At 38.6% G+C, this 17,638-nt stretch overlaps 1 protein-coding gene across 4 annotated transcripts in view; it reads right to left on the bottom strand.

The window, feature by feature from the left end:
- Positions 1–17,638, bottom strand: part of MIA3 (MIA SH3 domain ER export factor 3) — a 57,774-nt gene that overhangs the window by 19,785 nt on the left and 20,351 nt on the right. For 2 of the 4 annotated variants that reach the window (XM_077157927.1, XM_077157928.1), the window contains exon 7: positions 259–390. In XM_077157927.1, the coding sequence (XP_077014042.1) occupies positions 259–390 (132 nt within the window). Of the gene's footprint in view, positions 1–258; positions 391–1,347; positions 1,627–17,638 lie in introns of those variants that run through there. The other 2 variants (XM_077157929.1, XM_077157930.1) reach the window with 2 other exon arrangements.

Raw genomic sequence — 17,638 nt, 5'->3', positions numbered from 1 at the left:
ATTGAACTCTGTAAATACAGAACATTTTTAAGGCTTCTGAGACTAAAATTAAACTGCTTTTCAGGACGGCTGTAAAAGTTTCCAATTCTACTAACAGTATATATATGTGCCCACTTAATACTTCATTTTTAGGTTTTGATATAAGGGACTTATAAAGTGAAATTTTCCAATTGACAGTACATGTACATGTAATGCCAGTGATTATAAAATATCCCTTGTATTTCTGAAACAAAATGTAAGTTAACTTAATCTACTCACCACAAGGACAGTTCTCCAGAAGAAAACGGTAAATGAAACAATTCCCAAGAAGGCCGTGATTAGTACAGGCTTCCAGGGCAGCCCGTAAAAATCTGGCCCAGGCCGAACATCATCAGGCAATGTAGCAATTAGCTGAAATAGAAATATGAGAATAAGAGGAAACCTTAAAGAAATTTACAGCAAAGCATTCATAGAAAATTATCCACAGAAATTCTAAACCCTACCTACATCAGATATATACCCTCTCAAATGCTCCAATGGCTCCCATTACTTAAGGAAAGATTGGATATACTGGCAGCCTCATTATTTCTTGTTTGGCCTATAATATCTTTAAAAATTGTTCATCTAAATGTCTTTAAAATGAGCATATATTTCAAATTTGCAATGGGCCCTACTACACTTGCTGCCTGATACATGGTTAAAATCCCTTTACTGGACCACTTTTCTCTTGTATCAGTGAGTTTTTATTGTTTATGACAAAAAATTTAAAAGACACTCTAGAAAAAATCAACTCTTATGGCTGCAAATAAAGCCAAAATAATAATGAATAGCACAAACGCGTGATTCCTCTAAGATTTTTAATCTTAATCTATTCTACTCTCACAAACACTAAGATTCACTGAGTAAATTCAGTCAGTTCCTGATAACTGGACAGACTGCTCTGAATTTAACTGCCTTCTATAAACCTCAAAGCCCTAATTCTAATTGTTTCCTCGAATGCAATATATTAAACACTGGCCTGCTCATACATACACTGTTTTCACTGCCCTAAGTACAAGAGTAACCACCATACTGGCCCCATCCTCTACCACGCCAGAGGTCAGGGAAATGGATCTGCAGGGATGTGATGCTCGTCGTATTTTACTCACGACCGCACATCAGACCGTAACTCAGTGAGTGCCACATCGACTGTGCGCAATACAAAATGAAGACGTAAGGAAACCCCAAGGACCCTCCCAATGGTCTCCCTAAACTGCAATGCAACTACCCGCTTGCCTCTCCCCTCGTCAGTCAGTGCACCCCTCCGCTCAGCACTCGTCCAACCCGCTGCCGAGCGCTGGGTTCCCCCCTGGGTGTGGGGCCCGTCACCTCTAGGAGCTCAGCTATGAGGGCTGCGTAGAGCACCGACAAGGGTCCCAGAAGTTCCGGGTTCCCCGAGGAAGAGGTTACAGAAGGCACAGTGGCAGGTACTGTGTCCATTGTGTGGGGACAGTTCAGGGGAGGCGATGCTTCTCTGTGGGAAGGTGCTGGACCCCTCTCTCTTTCAGCTTCCTCCTCCCTTAAAGGCCCGGCTCTAGGAGTAGGAGTGAACTTCGCCTTCCCCAGCCACTGGCCCTCCTCGCCCTACGTCGCCTGTGCAGTACGTCATCAAACAGTGCCGTAAACTTCGCCCTCCCCAGCCGCTGGCTCTCCTCGCGCTACATCGCCTGTAACGTACGTCATCAAATAGTGCCGTAAACTCCGCCCTCCCCGGCCGCTGGCCCTCCTCGCTCTACGCCGCCTGTAAAGTACGTCAAACAACAGTGCCGCGGGAGAACGTAAACAGGACTATCGCCGCAGGAAATGCGGTGGGCGGAGCCAGGTCGGAAGAAACCAACTGCAAAACGCAATGGGGAGAAGACCTTGTAAGAATCCAAACAAACGGAGGAGGGGAAAGAGGCTTCCCAAACACAGAAACTGAGAAAGGGTGATTTAAGCGCCCCGGAGTTCGGAGGCTGGCCAGCTAGGAGGAAAACAGTCGGGGAAAACGAGAAAGGCAGGCCCCTCACACCGGCCTAGATTGGTGGGTCCGCCTGCCCCTACGCTGTATGACGTCAGGAGGCCGCCCTATACGCCTGGGAGGGGGCCTACTCTCGGGCGCGCGCCATTCCGCGCCTTACCTCTTCCCAAGTGCTCGGCGGTCACATTCAGAAGGTTTTATCCCAAGAAATCAAGTCACTGTCACATCTACCCCGACTTCGTAACTTAGGGGAAAAACCAAGGGTAGCGAACAGTCTGCGTGTGCGCTCCCAGACAGGCACGGGACCCGAACCTGCGGAAGGCAGACCACGTGCCGGGAGTCGGTCCGCCCGCGGGACTGACGACGCGGTGGCAGGAGCGAGCAAGACCCTGCGGAAAGAGCGCGGCGGGAGGCTGGAGTCCCAGACCGGCGGTGGAGCAGGGCAGCGTGACCGTCCAGACACAGACCTGGCTGCCTCGGAAATCTGACACGTAATAGAATCAGTGGGGGTAAAACAGACTTAACAAGCGGTGTTCACGTAACTGCATAACCATAAGGAAGATGATAAATTGGACATTTTTCTCATTATCCATAAGGATAAATTCCGAAGGGATCAGGAACCTGAATAAAAAAAAAGCAAACCTAGAAAAAATGTGAATTAATTTTTTATGTACTATTTTTTAAGGTATTAATGAGTGGGTAAACCTTAACTACATCTCAAAAAAGCCCAGATGCATAAATTTGAGTACTTAAAAATAAAAACTGTTTCCCAGCCTCAACTCCCAAAAAAATACAAAATAAGCAAAATTTGCTAATGACAATATGAGAAAAAAATGTTCCATTACAGAAATAAAGATTAATATTCCTAAAATTTGAAGAGCTTTACAAATAAAGTAAATAGCCAGCAAACTATTTAAAAACTATTTTAAAAATTGGCTAAAGAAATAAACAGTTCTCAGGAAAATAAATGCAAAGGGCTGACAACCATGTGAAACATGTTCTTCCTCTCTCACATTTATCTGGCACAATGCAGATATTTAAGAACATATTCTGGTCAGAGACTGGAGGGGAGAGATCCTCTGCTGATCATTATACAAAATGATACAACCCCTAAAAAGAGAAATTTGTGGCAACATCTAAAATTACTTGGGTATTTACCCAATGACACAACAATCCCACTTTAAAAGCTCTATCCCAAAGACACCAGGAAAATGGTAAAACGATAAAAAAGATATATGCATAAAATTATGTCATCCATTACTTTTTATAACAACAAATAACTGGAAATAATGAAAATGTCCATCAGTAGAAGACTAGTTGAATAAGCCAAGCAATGAAGGTGTAAAATTAAAATAATTCTATATATTTTGCTAAGGAATGATTTTCAGAATATATTGTTTAAAAAAAAATAACCCAAGGTGGAGAAAAGTATATATAAGATACTCTCTTATCTGGGGAAGTGGGGGAGAATGAAAATATTTTTTAACAGATTTAGAGAGGTACTATTGACATGCAATGAACTACACATATCTAAAGTGCACAATTTCATACCTTTTGACATAATTTTCCTATCTGTGAAGCCATTATCACAATCAAGTTACTGAAGGCATCTTTCGCCTCCCAAAGTTTTCTCATCCCTTTAGTAATCCACCCTCCTATGCCTTGTCAACCTTCCCTGCTCCTAGGCAGTTTTGTGGAACAGATGAGTTTACATTTCCTAGAATTTTATATAAATGGAAAACATACTGTGTATTCTATTTTCTCTGGCTTTTTTCATTCAGGATGATTCGTTCTGAGATTCAACCATGTTGTTTGTTTTTGTGACTTTCTTGAAGAAGTTTTATAGTTTTACATTTAGATCATGACCCCTTTTGAATTAATTTTTGTATTTGAGGTGAGGTATGGATTGAAGTCAATTTTTGGCATATAGATATCCATTAGGTCCTGCGCCATTTGTTGAAAGGACTTTCCTTTCTCCATTTAATCGACTTTCCATTTTGTCAGAAATCTGTTGTCCATTATGTGTGGATCAGTTTCATTCTGGACTATTTTGTTCCATTAATCTATTTGCCAATACTATGCTGTCCTAATTAATGTGGCTTTGTAAGAAGTCTTGAAATCAGGTAGTGTTGGGCTATCCTGGGTTCTTCACATTTTCCATCTGAATTGTAGAATCAGCTTGTCATTTTCTGAAGAAAAAATAAAAAGCCTACTGGACTTTTGACTGAGATTGTGTTGACTCAATTCATGAAGTTGGGGATAATTCACATTTTAACAATATGTAGTCTTCTGACACAAATAAGGAATATCTCCCCGTATCTGGAATCTCTTTAGTTTCAGTCAGTAACATTTTATAGTTTTTAATGTATAAGCCTTGAATATTTTTTGCCAGGTTGTCCATAAGTATTTCATATTTTTGATGATATTATACATGGAAAGTTTTTTCGGTTTCCATTTCTGATTGTTGATTGCTAGCATAAAGGAATAAAATTGCTTTTCGATGTTTAATCTTTATTTGGCAATCTTATAAACATAAGTTCTTTTAACTTTTTTGTAATTTCATCAGATTTTATGCATAGATATTCGTGTTGTATGCAAATAAAGAGAATTTTCTTCCTTTCCAATTTGAACGCATCTGATTTCTCTTCTTGCCTTAGTACACTGGCTATTGTCTTACTGCACTTCAGTCCAACACTGAATAGATGTGGAGCAAGAAACCTGCTTGTACTGCTTCTGTTCTTGGGGGAAGGCACTCAGTCTTTCACCATTAAATATGACATTAGTTGCAAGTTTTTCATACAGGCTATTTTAAATTCCACTGTATTCTTAGTTTGTTAACAGTCTTTTAAATCAGTAAGCAGTGGTCACTGTTCTGGTAAAAGGTGCGTCCTTTGGACATTCCTGGGGTGTGAGAGCAGGGTTTGCATGATAAATCCACTCCCCCTAAGCCTCTGGATCCCCTCATCTACATCATACCAGGGCAGTTCTGGCATTTCAACCCCAGCTAATGTCAGCCACCTTTTGATCCATGATTCAACCAACCATCCAAACAAACTGTTAATACCTTTTCTAACCCCTCGAACTATAACATTGAATGCAGAATCTCTGCTTAGTGGGCCCTTAAAATCCATTGCTACACATATTCCCCTCATTTATGTCTATGTAAATTGGAAAATTCACACAGTTCTTTTGGAGTATAATGTACCTCCTCATGTGTGATGATACTTTGTACCTCATCTTTAGAGGCCTCTTGGGACTTTAGTTATAGGTCTGGAAGAAATGAGGGGTGGTGGGGGTGAAAAGAATTAGAAATACCTTTCAAGCCTTTTCCTGAAGGGCATTCATTTGCTGTTTCATCTGGTGAAACAGGTTTAATCACTCGAGGGCTAATCCCTTAAGGAGGAGATTGGGTGGCCAACTCTTCAATGCAGGCTGGAGGTGTGGTGGTTATGTCCTCAGAGGAGACTAATACAGGTTGGGTTTATCTAGAGAAGACTCAGCAGGACCTAGGATTTCAACCTCACCCCTGACATCATTATCAATCTATGTCACCATCCCGTTTTTCAGGGTCACACTCCCTTCCAATCAATGCCCTCACTTTAACAGCAGACACCATGCAAGATTGAGATTCCAGTTTATGTTGTAAAGTTGCTACTCTAACAATAAGATTCTGAGTCTGATTTTCAGAGATCTCAAGTCTACGGCTACAGGAAATAAGATTTTCCTTCAGGATACTCATAGAAACTTCTACATCTGTTAGATGGCGCTTAAGCTTCTCGTTTGGAGCCTTAAGCCCATCCCTTTCACTCCTTAATGTATCCAGTGTATCTAACAACAACCAGCCAACATCTCTATACCTCTTATTTCTGCAAAACTCTGTAAAGGTGTCAAACATTATCCTCTAGAGCCTGGGTTTGTACAAGCGAAGCATTAGGAGAATCAAATGGTGGTATTTTGACTATCTCTTTTGCCAACTCACTCCATGGATTGGGAGTGTCATTCTGATTATGGGAATCAGAGTCCTTAATGCCTTTGAGTCCAGTCAGAGTTGAAAACCATTCATAAAAACCCATGTTTAAGATTCTGTTTCTTAAGAACCACTCCTGGTACCAAGATGTATTAGCTAGGGTTCTCTAGAGAAACAGAATCAACAGGGAACACTCACAAGCATAAAATTCATAAAAGTGTCTCATGTGACCGTGGGAATGCAGAGTCCAAACTCCGCAGGGCAGGCTGTGAAGCCGACGATTCTGATGGAGGGTCTGGACAACTCACCAGTTGAAGCAGGAAGAGAGCCTGTCTCTTCTGAATCCTCCTTAAAAGACTTCCAGTGATTAGACTGAGCATCATCATTGCAGAAGACACTACCCTAGGTTGATTACAAATGGAATCAGCTCTGGATGCAACAGACGTGATCATGATTGAATTCTATGAAATGTCCTCATTGCAAAAGACAGGCCAGCACTTGCCCAACCAGACAAACAGTACCACCACTTCACCAAGTTGACACATGAACCTGACCATGACAGGGGTCTTGCTGTGAGAAGGATTTTTCTCTTTATATTTTGTGGCTGTGTTTCTACAAAGGCTTGACTTCCTTTGGATAGAGCAGCAGGGCTTCTCAGGCTGCAACTGCCCCATGCATACACAGAAATAAGCTTCTTTGAGAGCTTGTCTGGAGCCATGCCTTCCCCAGGAGAAGAGGGGGCCAAGCTCTGTTAGATTCCCTCCCTCAAGGAATTCAGAACCAAGGGTTTGGAAAATTGAAGTGATTAAAGCCATCCTACAACCTCTCCTCTGTCTCCACTACACCCCCAGCAGGGAGAGTCTGCTGAAGTTAAATGTACTGCATCACCTTATACTGGTGGGACCCGCAGGCAGACAAGCGCCACATACTGGGCAGGATAGGAAAAACGCAGAGTCCAGAGGCTTCATAGGAAAGTATTTCAACCTGCTGGGTCTCACCCTCAGGGAAAAGTGATGCAGGTGACTTTTTCCTCCTGAGAGGGGGCCAGTCTGGTCTGGGAACATCTGGCTGGGGTGTATAATACCTAAGTAGACCCTCCTAAGAGGGGTGGGGGGGTGGAAGGGAAGGCACCATACAGGCTGAGCAAGTAACGAGAAAACAAGAACTGAAAAATTCTGCTCTGTAAAAGAAAACCTAAGGTAGTGGTCCAGAATAAGCTCAGCTGAATGTCAAAAAACAGATAGATAACAGAGCCATCCAGCAAGAAAATCCTAGTTAAAAGAAGTAAAAACAATCTCCAAATAAACTAATTAAGGTAATTAAATGCCCAGACGCCAGCAAAAAACAACAAATCACACTAGGAAAGTTGAAGATATGGCCCAGTCAAAGGAACAAACCAGCAATTCAAATGAGATACAGGAGCTGAAACAATTAATTCAGAATCTTTGAACAGACATGGAAAATCTCATCAAAAATCAAATCCATGAATTAAGGGAGGATATAAACAAGGCAAGGAATGAACAAAAAGAAGAAATAAAAAATCTGAAAAAACAAATCTCAGAACTTTAGGGAATGAAAGGCACAGTAGAAGAGATAGAAAAAATAATGGAAACCTACAATGTCAGATTTCAAGAGGCAGAAGATAGGATTAGTAAACAGGAGGACTTAAAACATCTAAAATCCAACATGCAAAAGGAAATATAGGGAAAAGAAAGGAAAAATATAAGAAGGGACTCAGGGAATTGAATGACAACATGAAGCACATGAATATATGTATTGTGGGTGTCCCAGAAGGAGAAGAAAAGGGAAAAGGAGGAAAAAACTAATGGAGGAAATTATCACTCAAAATTTTCCAACTCCTCTGAAGGACTTAAAATTACAGATCCAAGAAGTGTAGTGTACCCCAAACAGAATAGATCCAAATATACGTACTCCAAGACACTCACTAATCAGAATGTCAGATGTCAAAGAGAAAGAGAGAATTCTGAAAGCAGCAAGAGAAAAGCAATGCATCACATACAAGGGAAGCCCAAAAACACTATGTATAGATTTCTCAGCAGAAACCGTGACGGCAAGAAGACAGTGGGTAATATATTCACATTAATAAAAGAGAAAAACTGCCAACCAAGAATTCTATATCCAACAAAACTGTCCTTCAAAAATGAGGGTGAAATTAAAACACTTTCAGATAAAAAAAATCACTGAGAGAATTTGTGACCAAGAGACTGGCTCTGCAAGAAATACTAAAGGGAGCACTAGACGCAGATACAAAAAGACAGGAGAGAGTGGTGTGGAGAAAAGTGTAGAAATGAAGACTATCAGTAAAGGTAAAAAGAAGAAAAATTAGATGTGACATTAATCCAAAAGGCAAAATGGTTGAAGAAAGTACTAGCCATATATAATAACACTAAATGTCAATGGATTAAACTCCCCAATCAAAAGACATAGACTGGCAGGATAGATTAAAAAACAGGACCCATCTATATGCTCTCTACAGGAAACACATCTTAGACTAAAGGATAAACATAGGTTGAAAGCAAAAGGTTGGGGAAAGACATTTCATGCAAATAACAATCAGAAAAGAGCAAGAGTAGCTATACTAATATCCAACAAATTAAACTTCAAATGTAAAACAGAAGAGACAAGGAAGGATACTATGTATTAATAAAAGGAACAATTCAACAAGAAGACATAACAGTCATAAATATTTATGCATCGAGTCAGAATGCTCGAAAATACATGAGGCAAATACTGAAAGCACTAAAAATTTCTTCCATAACAGCTGAAGACTTCACTTACACACTCTCATCAATGGACAGAATATCTAGAAGAGGATCAATAAAGAAACGGAGAATTTGAATGATACAATAAATGAGCTAGACTTAATAGACATTTATAGAACATTATACCCCACAACAGCAGGATACACCTTTTTCTCAAGTGCTTATGGATCATTCTCAAGGATAGACCATATGCTGGGTCACAAAGCAGTATCAACAAATTTAAAAAGACTGAAATCATACAAAACACTTTCTCAGATCATAAAGGAATGAAGCTGGAAATCAATAATAGGCAGAGTGCCACAAAAATTAACAAATATGTGGAGGCTCAACAACACACTCTTAAACAACCAGTGGGTCAAGGAAGAAATGACAAGAGATATCAGGAAATATCTCAAGGCAAATGGAAAATGAAAACACAATGTATATATCAAAATTTATGGGATGCAGCAAAGGTAGTGCTAAGAGGGAAATTTATTGCCCTAAATGCCTACATCAAAAACAAGGGCGAAAATCAAGGAATTAACTGTCCACTTGAAAGAAGTAGAGAGAGAACAGCAAACTAACTCCAAAGCAAGCAAAAGGAAAGAAATAATGAAGATTAGAGCAGAAATAAATGAAATTGAGAACATGAAAACAATTGAGAAAATCAACAAAACCAGAAGTTGGTTCTATGAGAAAATCAATATGATTGAAGGACCCTTAGTGAGGTTGACAAATAGAAGAACTGAGGGGATGCAAATAAATAAAATCAGAAATGGAAGAGGAGACATAACCACTGACCCCACAGAAATAAAGGAAATAATGACAGGATACTACGAACAACTTTATACTAATAAACTGAACAATGTAGATGAAATGGACAACTTTCTAGAAAGGCATGAACAACCATCATTGACTCGAGAAGAAATAGACGACCTCAACAATCCAATCACAAGTAAAGAAATTGCATCAGTCATTAAGAAGCTCCCCAAAAAGAAAAGTCCAGAACCAGATGGCTTCACATGTGAATTCTACCAAACACTTCAGAAAGAACTAGTACCAATCCAGTTCAAACTCTTCAAAAAAAAATTGAAAAGGAGGGAAGGGAAAGCAATCTAACTCATTTTAAAAAGCCAACATCACCCTCATACCAAAGCCAGACAAAGCAATTACAAGAAACTACAGACCAATCCCTCCAATGAATATAGATGCAAAAATCCTCAACAAAATTCTAGCAAATCAAACCCAGCAGCACATTAAAAGAATTACACACCATGACCAAGTAGAATTCATCCCAGGTATAGAAGGATGGTTCAACATAAGAAAATCAATTAATGGAATACACCATATCAACAACCAAAGCAGAAAAACACATAATCATCTTGATTGATGCAGAAAAGGCATTTGACAAAATTCAACATCCTTTCCTGTTGAAAACACTTCAAAGGATAGGAATACAAGGGAACTTCCTTAAAATGATAAAGGGAATATACAAAAAACCCACAGCTAATATCATCCTCAATGGGGAAAAAGTGAAAACCTTCCCCCTAATATCAGGAACAGGACAAGGATGTCCACTATTATTCAACATTGTGTTGGAAGTTCTAGCCAGAGCAATTAGACAAGAAAAAGAAATACAAGGCATCAAAATTGGAAAGAAAGAAGCAAAACTCTGTTTGTAAATGATATGATACTATATGTCAAAAACCCCAAAAAATCCACAGCAAAACTACTAGAGCTAATAAACGAGTAGAGCAAAATGGCAGGTTACAAGATCAGTACCCCCAAATCTGTAATGTTTCTGTACACTAGTAATGAACAATCTGAGGGGGAAATCAAGAAATGAATTCCATTTACAATTGCAACCAAAAGAATAAAATATTTAGGAATCAATTTAACTAAAGAGACAAAAGACCTATACAAAGAAAACTACAAGAAATTGTTAAAAGAAATCACAGAAGACCTAAACAGATGGAAGGGCATACCGTGTTCATGGATTGGAAGACTAAATATAGTTGAAATGTCAATTCTACCAAAATGGATTTACAGATTCAATGCAATACCAATCAAAATCCCAACAACTTACTTTTCAGAAATAGAAAAACCAATAAGTAAATTCATCTGGAAGGGGAGGGTGCCCCAAATAGCTAAAAATGTCCTGAGGAAAAAAAAAATGAAGTCAGAGGTCTCACACTACCCGACTTTAAGGCATATCATGAAGCTACAATGGTCAAAACAGCATGGTACTGGCATAAAGATAGATATACTGACAAATGGAATAGAATAGAGTATTCAGATACAGATCCTCTCATATATGGACAACTGATCTTTGTTAAGGCAGTCAAGCCAACTCTCCTGAGACAGAACAGTTTCTTCAATAAATGGTGCCTAGAGAATTGGATATCCATATGCAAAAGAATGAAAGAGGATCCATATCTCACACTCTGTACAAAAATTAACTCAAAATGGATCAAAGACCTAAACATTACATATAAGGCCATAAAACTGTTAGAAGAAAATGTAGGGAAATATCTTATAAATCTTATACTAGGAGGCAGTTTGCTAGACCTTCTACCCAAAGCACGAGCACTGAAGAAAGAAAGAAAGAAATGGGAACTCCTGAAAAGTAAACACTTTTGTGCATCAAAGAACTTTGTCAAGAAAGTAAAAAGACAGCCTACACAATGGGAGAGAATATTTGGAAACAATATATAAGATAAAGGTCTAGTATCCAGGATATATAAAGAGATTGTTCAACTCAACAACAAAAAGACAGACAAACCAATTACAAAATAGGCAAAAGAGTTGAACAGACACTTCTCAGAAGAGGAAATACAAATGGCCAAAAGGCAGATGAAAAGATGCTCAACTTCCCTGGCTTTTAGGGAAATGCAAATCAAAACCACAATGAAATATCATCTCACACCCACCAGAATGGCCATTATCAATAAAACAGAAAACAACAAGTGCTGGAGAGGATATGGAGAAAGAGGCACACTTATCCACTGTTGGTGGGAATGTCAAATGGTACAACCGCTGTGGATGGCAGTTTGGCAGGTCCTCAGGAAGCTAAATATAGAATTGCCAAATGACTGGTAATATCATTGTTAAGTGTCTACTCAGAGGACATGAGGGCAACGACACAAACGGACATTTGCACACCAATGTTTATAGTAGCATTATTTACAATTGCGAAGAGATGGAAACAGTCAAAATGTCCATGAACAGAGAAGTGGCTAAACAAACTGTGGCATATACATACGATGGAATATTAAGTAGTTGTAAGTAAGAATAAAGTTATGAAGTATGTAACAACATGGATGGACCTTAAGGACATTATGCTGAGTGAGATTAGCCAGAAACAAAAGGACAAATACTGTATGTCTCACTGATATGAATCGACATTAGTAAATAAACTTGGAGAATGTCATTGGTAACAGAAACCATCAGGAGATAAAAATAGGGTAAGATACTGGGTAACTGGAGCTGAAGGATACAGATTGTGCAACAGGACTGAATGGAAAAACTCAGAAATGGACAGCACAATACTACCTAACCGTAATACAATTATATTAAAATACTGAATGAAAGTTGTGCTGGTTTGAAAGGAAGTATGCCCCCTAAGAAAAGCCATGTTTTAATATAAATCCCATTTCACAAAGGTAGAATAATCCCTATTCAATACTGTATGTTTGAAACTGTAATCATATCATCTCCCTGGATGATGTGATTTAGTCAAGAGTGGTTGTTAAACTGGATTAAGGGATGACATGTTTCCACCCATTTGGGTGGGTCTTGATTGGTTTACTGGAGTCCTATAAAAGAGGAAATATTTTGGAGAATGAGAGATTCAAAGAGAGAGCAGCGCAGAACGACATAACCACGAGAAGCCGAAGTCCACCAGGCAGTGACCTTTGGAGATGAAGAAGGGAAATGCTTCCCGGGGAGCTTCATGAAACTGGAAGCCAGGAGAGAAAGCTAGCAGATGACGTCATATTCGCCATGTGCCCTTCCAGCTGAGAGAGAAGCCCTGACTATGTTCGCCATGTGCCTTCTCACTTGACAGAGAAACCCTGAACTTCATCGGCCTTCTTGAACCAAGGTATCTTTCCCTGGATGCCTGTGATTGGACATTTCTATAGACTTGTTTTAATTGGGACATTTTCTCGGCCTTAGAACTGTAAACTAGAAACTTATTAAATTCCCCCTTTTAAAAGCCATTCAGTTTCTGGTATATTGCATTCCGGCAGCTAGCAAACTAGAACAAAAGTGAATGTGAGAATGATAGAGGGAGGAGGGCTGGAGACATAGATGAAATCAGAAAGAAAGATAGACGATAAAGACTGAGGTAGTATAATCTAGGAATGCCAAGGGTGATAATGATAGTGACTAAATGTACAAATTTTAAAAATGTTTTTGCATGAGGAAGAACAAAGGAATGTCATTACTGCAGGGTGTTGAAAATAGACAGTAATTCATATTTTAAAATTTTACCTTAAGTATGAGACTAAAGCAAATAATGGTTATTTGGTACAAAATTTATATTTTGACTAGTGCATTTCCTAATATAACTTATGTAGACAGCTTAATTGAACACCAAAAGTACATGGAACCTTGAGTAGGACATGAGATTTTGTTGGTTTGTTCACAGTGATGTCCTAATAAATCCCAGAGTGATTTAAACAGTGAATAAAAAAGTATTTGCAAAGTCCCCTTTGGGGAATGGTGAGAAAGGGGGAAAATTCAACTTCCCCAAACTGAATTCTTGCTATTCTCACAAGCAATGGGGATGACCAAAGCAATAGGCTGAGCCCCCAGTCTTGGGGTTTGTTCATATGAAACTTAACCCCACAAAGGATAGGTCAAGCCTACTTAAAATTAGGCCTAAGAGTCACCTCCAAGAGAACCTCTTTTGTTGCTCAAACATGGCCTCTCTCTCCAGCCAACAGAACAAGCAAACTCACTGCCCTCCCCCTCTCTATGTGGGACATGACTCCCCAGGGGTGTGGACCTTCCTGGAAATGTGGGACAGAAATCCTAGAATGAGCTGGGACTCAGCATCAAGGGATTGAGAAAACCTTCTCGACCAAAAGGGGGAAGAGTGAAATGAGTCAAAATAAAGTTGTCAATGGCTGAGAGATTCCAAACAGAGTCGAGAGGTTATCATGGAGGTTATTCTTACGCATTAAATAGGTATCACCTTGTTAGTTAAGATGTAACGGAGAGGCTGGAGGGATCTGCCTAAAAATGTAGAGCTGTATTCCAGTAGCCATGTTTCTTGAAGATGACTGCATTATAATAATAGAGCTTTCACAATATGCCTGCGTGATTGTGAAAACCTTGTGGCTGATGCTCCTTTTATCTACTTTATCAACCAACAAGTAAAACAAATGGAATAAAAATAAATAATAGGGGGAACAAATGTTAAAATAAATTTAGATTGAAATGCTAGTGATCAATGAAAGGGAAGGGTAAGCGGTATGGTATGTATGAATTTTTTTCCGTTGTCCTTTTATTTCTTTTTCTGAATTGATGCAAATATTCTAAGAACTGATCATGATGATGAATATGCAACTATGTGATGATTATTGTGAATTACTGATTATATATGTATAACGGAACGATCAGAAGAATGTTTGTATTTGTTTGTTGTTATATATATTTTTTAATTTAAAAATTAATTTAAAAAAAAGGTTTAAAAGAAAGAAAAGGCCCACGGCCAGACAGCTTCATAGGGGAATTTTATCTAACATTCCAAAAAGAACTAACATCAATCCTGCTCAAACTTTTCCAAACAATTGAGGATAAAGGAACTCAACCTAACTTATTTTATGAAACTAATATCATTTTAACACCAAAACCAGGTAAGGATGCGATAAGAAAGGAAAACTACAGGCCAATCTCCTTAATGAAAACAGATGTAAAAATTCTCATCAAAATATGAGCAAACCGAATCCAACAAACATTAAAAGAATTATATACCACAACCAAGTGGGGTTTATACAGGAATGCAAGGGTGGTTCAACACAAGAAAATTAATCCCCACAGAAATTATGTACCAATGAGGCATTAACTCCCCATTACCTCCTCCCACCCCATCTTTTCCTACCCTGGATTCTAATGTCTGACTCTATAAAGTTGCTTAGTCCAATTATTTCCTATCAGTGAGATAATACAATATTGGTCCTTTCGTGTTTGGCTTATTTGACCCAACATAATATCATCAAGGTTCATTCATGCTGTTGCCTGTATCAGAAGTGTCACATGCATTAGGCTGAATAATACTCCACTGTATGTACATACCACATTTTGTTTATCCATTCATCAACTGATGCTCACTTGGATTGCTTCCATCTTTCGGTAATTGCAAATAATGCTGCTATGATCACTGGAGTGCAAATATCTGTTTGAGTCCCTGGTTTCAATTCTTTTGGGTATTAAAGGATATAACTTTAACTTATCATGGTCTACCTAAGTGTTATTTTATACTTCATGTATGTAATAAGAACTTTGTAACAGTTACTACTGTTTCTCTCTCCTAGCTTTTATGTTGTTATAATACATTTTCTCTTGTATGTGTTCTAACCCTACCATAGATGTTTTTCTTTAAAAGTCAATCAACTTTGGGCAGGCCATGGTGGATCAGCAGGCAGAGTTCTTAACTGCCATGCTGGAGACCCAAGTTCAATTCCCAGTGCCCACGCAAAAAATAATAAAAAAAAGTCAGTCAACCTTTAAAGATATTTAAATAATTAAAAAACAGAAAACATACTTTAAATAGTATATTTAAATAATAAGAAAACAGAGAATATATTTACCCATGTAGTTACCATTTCTGGCATTCTTCACTTCTTTGTGTAGCTCCATTACTTCCATCTGTTGACATTTTCCTTGTACCTGAAGGACGTCCTTTAATGTTTATTATGGTGCAGGTGTGCTGGTGATGCATTCTTTTAGTTCTTTTATGTTGGGAAAGATTTTCTTTTCACCACTGTTTTTGAAAGATATGTCTCTGGGCATGATATTGTAGGCTGACAACATTGTTTTTCAAGGATATTAAAGATATCACTCAGCTGTATTCACCCATGTCTTGTTTCCAACAAGAAATCTAATGTCATCCTTATCTTAGTTCTTCTCTACATAAAATGTCTTTTTTGCCCCCTGACAGATTTTAAGATTGTTCTTTATCACTTGTTTCAGGCAATTTAATTATACCATATACCTTGGTGTAGTTTTCTTCATGCTTCTTATGCTTGGGCTTCACTGACCTTCTTGGATCTAAAGGTTAGTTTTCATCAAATTTGGGAAATTTTTAGCCTTTATTTCTTCAATTATTTCTCTGAACAACCATTCTTTCTTCTCCTCCAGTGATTCCAACTGCACTTATATTAGGCTTCTTCAAAGTGGTCCACAGTTTACTCATACTCTGTTCATTTTTCTTGAGTTTTTTTTCCCTCTATGTTTTCATTTTGGAAACCTTCTATTGTTCCATTTTCAAGTTCACTAATCTTTCTGTCTACAATGTCCAATCTGGAGTTATCCTATCCATGGTATTTATCATTTCAAGTATTGTAGTTTTCATCTCCAGAAGTTTGATCTGGGACTTTTTAAAATATCTTCCATGTCTCTACTTCGAACATCTCTGTCAGTTCTTCGTTGGTTTCAATTGGCTGATTTTTCCCATCTTAGGTCATACTTTCCTGCTTCTTTGCACACCTGGTAATCTTTGATTAGATACAAGGCATTGTGAATAAGTACTTTTGAGCTTTGTTCTGGGATGCAGTTATTTGGAAACAGCTTGATTTTTGGAGCTCTTCATTTTAAGATTTGTCAGAAAGACCAAAGCAGCATTTAGTTTGAGGCAAGACCTTTCCGAGTCATCTACCTGACTGTGCTAGAATTAAAAGGTTTTCTGGCCCTTTATCAGAAATTGTTTCCTCTAATCACTTAGATGGTTTCTCTGGCCTTAAGCAGTTGTCACATTCGTGTGCTGACCAGTATTCTGAACATTTGAAAGGGGCCTTTTGCAGATTGCCAGAGTTCTCTATCCATAATTCTCTCTCCTCTGGTGAACTCTAGCCACCTTGGTCTTTCTGGACCCTCAGCTCCCTCACTTCAACTCAGGATGTCCACTGGACTCCACTGGGGTTCTCTTTTTTCTGCAGTAATCTCTCGAGGCAGTCATCTGCGGCAATTGTAGAGCTCTCTGTATTTGTTCCCCATCTCTCAGGAATTACTATCCTTTGTTGCCTTATTTCCAGTGTCTTGAAAACTGCTTTTTCATTTATTTTGTCTCCTTTTGTTTTTATTATTTCAGTTGGGAGTGTACATCTGGTTCACCTATAAATCTATCTTGACTGGGTGTGGAAGCAATAAGCAATCTTTTTTTGTTTGTTCTCACTCATGCAAAACTATTTTTTAATTTGTACATTTAGTTACTATCATTGAACACTCTAGGCATTCCTAGATTATATATTTCATTCTTTATCATCTATCTTTCCTTCTGGTTTCATGTGCCCCCAGCCCTTCTCCCTGTCATTCTCACATTCGGCTTCATTCAGTGTACATACATTACTGTGCTACAATCAGGTAGTATCGTGCTATCCATTTCTGAAACCATAAGCAATCTTAATACTATAATGCAGTCTCTAAAATACCATTTCCCATTAAAAAGAAAAAGGGCTCCTTAGAAAAATGGCTCCTTCAAGATGTGGGCAGGAGACATACAAATAAGCTTGGAACATCTTGTCATGCTAGAAAGGAAGGTATCAATGACCACAGGTGGTATCCTAGTGACCACTTGGGCCCAGGAGCCAAAACAAGGAAGTTGCCACTAGCTAAAAATGAGAGAAATTGAAGATCAAGATGAAGAATAACTACAGGGGGTTGAAACACAACAAATATTTTTTAAGTCATGCAATCATAATGATG

The sequence above is a fragment of the Tamandua tetradactyla genome, chromosome 4, assembly GCF_023851605.1.
Source record: "Tamandua tetradactyla isolate mTamTet1 chromosome 4, mTamTet1.pri, whole genome shotgun sequence".
NCBI classification, from domain to species: domain Eukaryota; kingdom Metazoa; phylum Chordata; class Mammalia; order Pilosa; family Myrmecophagidae; genus Tamandua; species Tamandua tetradactyla.
This window is presented reverse-complemented; position numbering and strand designations above follow the sequence as displayed.